Here is a 4,857-nt window from a genome sequence, read left to right as displayed (position 1 = left end):
ATTGTGAACAAATATTCCAAAAGTTAAAAACCACCCTCACATCACCACCTATCCTCCATAAATTAGATACTCATCAACCCCTACTGGTCTATATCACCGCTACAGATCACACCGTCAGCACCGCGCTGGTTCAAGATGTAGGCGGCACGCAGCATCCTGTTTACTTTGTTAGCAAAACCCTACAAGACCCCAAAACAAGATACCAGATGGTGGAAAAGTTGGCCCTATCCCTGGTACACGCAGCCCGCCGCCTACGTCCATACTTCCAAAATCATAACATCATCGTCAAAACCGACTACCAAATTCAGAAGATATTGCAGAAACCAGACCTGGCGGGACGAATGTCGTCCTGGGCCGTTGAGTCATCCAAATTCAACATCTGTTACGAACCTCACGGTCCCATCAAAGCTCAATGCCTCCTAGACTTTATCAACGATCTCCAACAAACACCCACAGAAGACCAATGGACACTTTATGTTGATGGTTCTTCAAATCCAAAGGGGGCAAGTGTTGGCATCGTGTTAGAAGGCCCCAACGATGTCCTCATTGAAAAATCCCTCCACTTCGCCTTCAAGACATCTAACAACCAAGCCGAATACGAAGCCATCCTCGTCGGCTTATCCCTGACCCACGAGGTTGGCGTCAAGTTGTTAACATGCAAAACCGATTCCAAGCTTACTATAGGCTATCTAAATGACGAGTTCCAGATCAAAGACCCACCATCTTACAATATTACAATCTAGTCCGAAAAGTCGTCCAATCCGCCTTCGAACAAGTTCGCATCCAATACATTCCTAGACATATTATCCAAACTAGCCAGCACCAAGTTAAAAAGCCGTCACCGATCACTATTGCAGCAAACACTGTCAGCTCCTTCCATCACAAATACTTGCCATAACCTAACCCAAGACCAAGCCGACAACTGAACAACCCCTTACATCCAGTACCTCCAAACCGATAACCCTCCACCTAACGCTGACAGAACTTGGATAACTAAAGCCGCCAGGTATACGATGATAGGCGATGACCTGTACAAACGCGGATACGGCCAACCACTTCTCAAATGTGTCACTACAGAACAAGCTCAGTACATCATTAAAGAACTACACGAAGGCATATGCGGCTATCATTCCGGCGCACGCACCATGACTACCATAATCCTTCGCGTCGGTTACTTCTGGCCGACCATGGAAGCAGACTGTCAAGACTTCGTCAAAAAATGCAAACCATGCCAGATACATGGCAACCTCATTCACCAGAAACAATAACAGCTCCATTTTATACTATCACTATAGCCTTTCACAAAGTGCGGAATGGACATCCTTGGCCCCTTCTCCCCCGGCAAAGGCCAGGTAAAATTTTTTATAGTCCAACATTACAGGCCAAACCACTAGCCACCATTACAGCCCAGCAAGTCCAACAATTTGTTTGGAAGGATATTATATGTCGATATGGTGTCCCATATACAATCATCACCAACAATGGCTAACAGTTTATAGATAAAGAACTCGCTAAATTCTACACCGGTCTAGGCATCAAACACGTAACCAGCTCTGTTGAACACCCACAGACCAACGGACAGGTCGAAGCAGCAAACAAGGTATACTAGTGGAGCTATGCAAGCGGTTGGACAACGCCAAAGGCCGATGGCCAAAAGAACTAGTAGAAGTGCTATGGGCTTATAGGTGTACCCCTCAATCAGCAACAAACAAGTCTCCATTCAGCCTAGTATACGGCGCAGACGCCATGATACCCGTTAAAATTGGTGAACCATCCCTGCGCCGAGAACTATATGACTCAGCCCAAAATCACCAAAACATGATCACCAACCTTGACCTCCTGCCTGAGTTAAGAGAAAAAGCTCAAATACACAACTTAGCTGCCAAACAAAGAGCGGCCAGAAAGTATAAGGCAAACCTATGCCCGAGATCGTTCGCAAAAGGAGACTTAGTTTGGAGAATGGCCAGCAGTGCAAGAAAGAAGGATGGCAAGTTCTCCGCGAATTGGGACGGCCCATACCGAATATTTGAAGACGCTAGGGGAGGAGCATATATGCTGGAGCAGTTGTATGGGGAAGAAATACCCAATACATGGAATGTATCCCATCTCAAATTTTACTTTACTTAAAAACATGTATTGTATCGCACCAAACACTTGTAACCCTGGGTGTACTCTCTTTCCTCACCTGGTCTTTTTTCCCTAACGAGGGTTTTGGCCGGGGAGGTTTTAACGAGGCACCCTAGATTTCATGAATAAACAAAGGGTTCTCAAACTTCACGACTATTCCTCACTTCGCTTCTCGCACACTTTTAAGTTCCCCACCCTTACCACAAGTAAGCGAGCTGGGTCGAACACCCTTAACTTGATGTTAATTCGTAAGTTCCCCACCCTTACCACAAGTAAGCAGCCTGGGTCAAACACCCTTAACTTGATGTTAATTCGTAAGTTCCCCACCCTTACCACAAGTAAGCGGCCTAGGTCGAACACCCTTAACTTGATGTTAATTCGTTTTAAGTTCCCCACCCTTACCACAAGTAAGCGGCCTGGTCAAACACCCTTAACTTGATGTTAATTCGTTTTAAGTTCCCCACCCTTACCACAAGTAAGCGGCCTGGGTCGAACACTCTTAACTTGATGTTAATTCGTTTTAAGTTCCCCACTCTTACCACAAATAAGCGGCCTGGGTCGAACACCCTTAACTTGATGTTAATTCGTTTTAAGTTCCCCACCATTACCACAAGTAAGCGGCCTAGGTCGAACATCCTTGACTTGATGTTAATTCATTAGTTCCCCACCCTTACCACAAGTAAGCGGCCTGGGTCGAACACCCTTAATAAATAATCGTGTTCGCAAACATTACATACATCAAACACCCACTCACAAGTATACAAAACCATTAACACACAGGTAATCGGCATCAAACAAACAAGATGTAACATACACAAAGCATTCAATTTAGCACAAAAGTAAGTAGTGTACAAATTATTACAAACTTAGAATCATTAAGCAAATTGGAAATATTAAAATAACGATTCTAAAGTCGTCTCCTGCTCGGCACCCTTCGCCACCACTCCATCACTACCCATGTCGGCATTCTCCGCCCCCTTCCCCCCATCCCCCTCGGGACTAGATTTAGCCTCATCCACAAGTACGCCATCAATCACATCCTTATTTACATCAAACCTTGCGTCATTAACATCAACATTCTCATAGAAAAAGGCCGCTTGCCGCACACCCTTCTGAAAACCGTTGATATGCTCTTGGATAATGCAACTCTTTAGATCCTCCATTTCCACCTTCAACCCGTCATGTTTTTCCTTTATCTCATCATAGTCGGCCTCAAGATCTGCAATCTGGCCCTTCAACTTTTCTTCTGAGTTCAGGCAGCGCACCTTTCATGTAGCCAGCCTCTTCCTTTCCTCTTCCCACTCCTCCTTCTCCTTCTTCCAGGCTTCTTTTTCCTTTGCATGTTTTTCCACCTTCTCCTGAAGTTCGTCAACCTTCGTCCGACTCCCCTCCTTCAACTCTCTCTGATACAAAGATCCCACACGCTGGCTCAATATCAACGTCTTGCTGCTGAATTCAACCATAGCCTTCACCAAAGCGTTCGGCTCCATATTATCAATTGAATCTATCAGGGATTTCAACATGTTGATATCAATGTCCTTCCATATAGTAGTCTCTGGAAGCTCAATCAGTCCAGCCTCCGGTCCCTTCCCTCCACTTGATGAACCCGGCCCCATCAAGACGGCCCGCACCTTTTTCACGTCTTTTCCTTTGCCAGGTCTGGCTGACAACTCCTCATTTCTCTTAGTTCCACCGTGCACATGCACGTCTACCAACGATTCCTGCAGGTTGGGAACCTCAGTGCTCCCAGCGGCTCTAGCCTTTGCCGCTTTCTCCTTTCGCAAGGCTTGGAAAAGCGTCAAGTTCTTCTTGCCCATTTGTACCATATGTCCTACAATACACAACACACAAACCATCAGAATACTCGAACATAAAATAATGCTCAAAATTACAAAAAGATACCTTCAATATCTATAATCGGGTGAACCGAATTATACACCCTAACTAAGTCCTTAGTGGGCATCTTATCGCTAAACTGCATCAAGGTATCCACCACCTCCTACTCGGCCACTGACAAATCCTCCCTCGAAATCACGTTATACCTCCAAGGGTTGCCGGTCTAGAAAAACGAAAACTTGGTATTATCATCAGCTGTATAAAAATGTGACCGACCAGCTTGCTTTACCACCACCTTGAAGAACCCATCTTTGAAGTGTTTAAAGGACTGGGTGAAAGCATCTAGTCTGTTGAAACCAGGCCGACTTATGAGCGACAACCACGTCGTTGGACTTTTCGGCCTCGTAACAAAAAAGTACAAGAACGCTCGTGGAGACGGATGCAAATATAACGCCATGCACAGTAACCGGAATGCTTGCAAGTATGCCCAGCTATTCGGATGCAGCTGAGTAGGAGCAACATTCAACAACTGCAGCACTCCCATGGTGAACTCATCAAATGGCAGCCGGATGTGTAGTTGTGAGAAATGACACATGTACATATAAAAAAAATCTTCGGCAGCTCTTTCTCGACCATGGCAAACACATTCCACAGCGGTTACCCTCTCCGGCACCACTATGTCCCTCCGAGCACCTTTCTCAAAAAGTGGCGTACAGTTCAACCACGATTTCAGTAACTACGACCACCGAAATAGCGACTGCTGTGTTCGCACATCTGTCGCTACCCATTCGTACCCGGCCTTTACCGGCCAACTGCTTTCCGCCAACTCCTCAGGTGGATCTTCCCTAACCTCAACTACCCTCTCCATTGGGATCCTCCCTACGTTCCCTATTT

General features: G+C 45.8%; 1 protein-coding gene across 1 annotated transcript; it reads left to right on the top strand.

The window, feature by feature from the left end:
* Positions 1–206: 206 nt before the first annotated feature.
* Positions 207–743, top strand: LOC146887800 (uncharacterized). Its single transcript, XM_085670407.1, has one exon. It carries the CDS (start codon positions 207–209, stop codon positions 741–743), a length of 537 nt encoding a protein of 178 aa, XP_085526533.1.
* The last annotated feature ends 4,114 nt before the right edge of the window (positions 744–4,857 follow it).

This window comes from Vigna unguiculata, chromosome 3 (genome assembly GCF_037176805.1).
Source record: "Vigna unguiculata cultivar grain cowpea cultivar isolate G323 ecotype 2 chromosome 3, ASM3717680v1, whole genome shotgun sequence".
Classification (NCBI taxonomy): domain Eukaryota; kingdom Viridiplantae; phylum Streptophyta; class Magnoliopsida; order Fabales; family Fabaceae; genus Vigna; species Vigna unguiculata.
The sequence above is the reverse complement of the archived record's forward strand: the minus strand, read 5'-3'. Positions and strand labels throughout refer to the sequence as shown.

What these genes read in the sequence shown, in the direction of transcription:
- LOC146887800 (XM_085670407.1), top strand. Translation starts at nt 207, where the DNA reads ATGGTGGAAAAGTTGGCCCTATCCCTGGTACACGCAGCCCGCCGCCTA.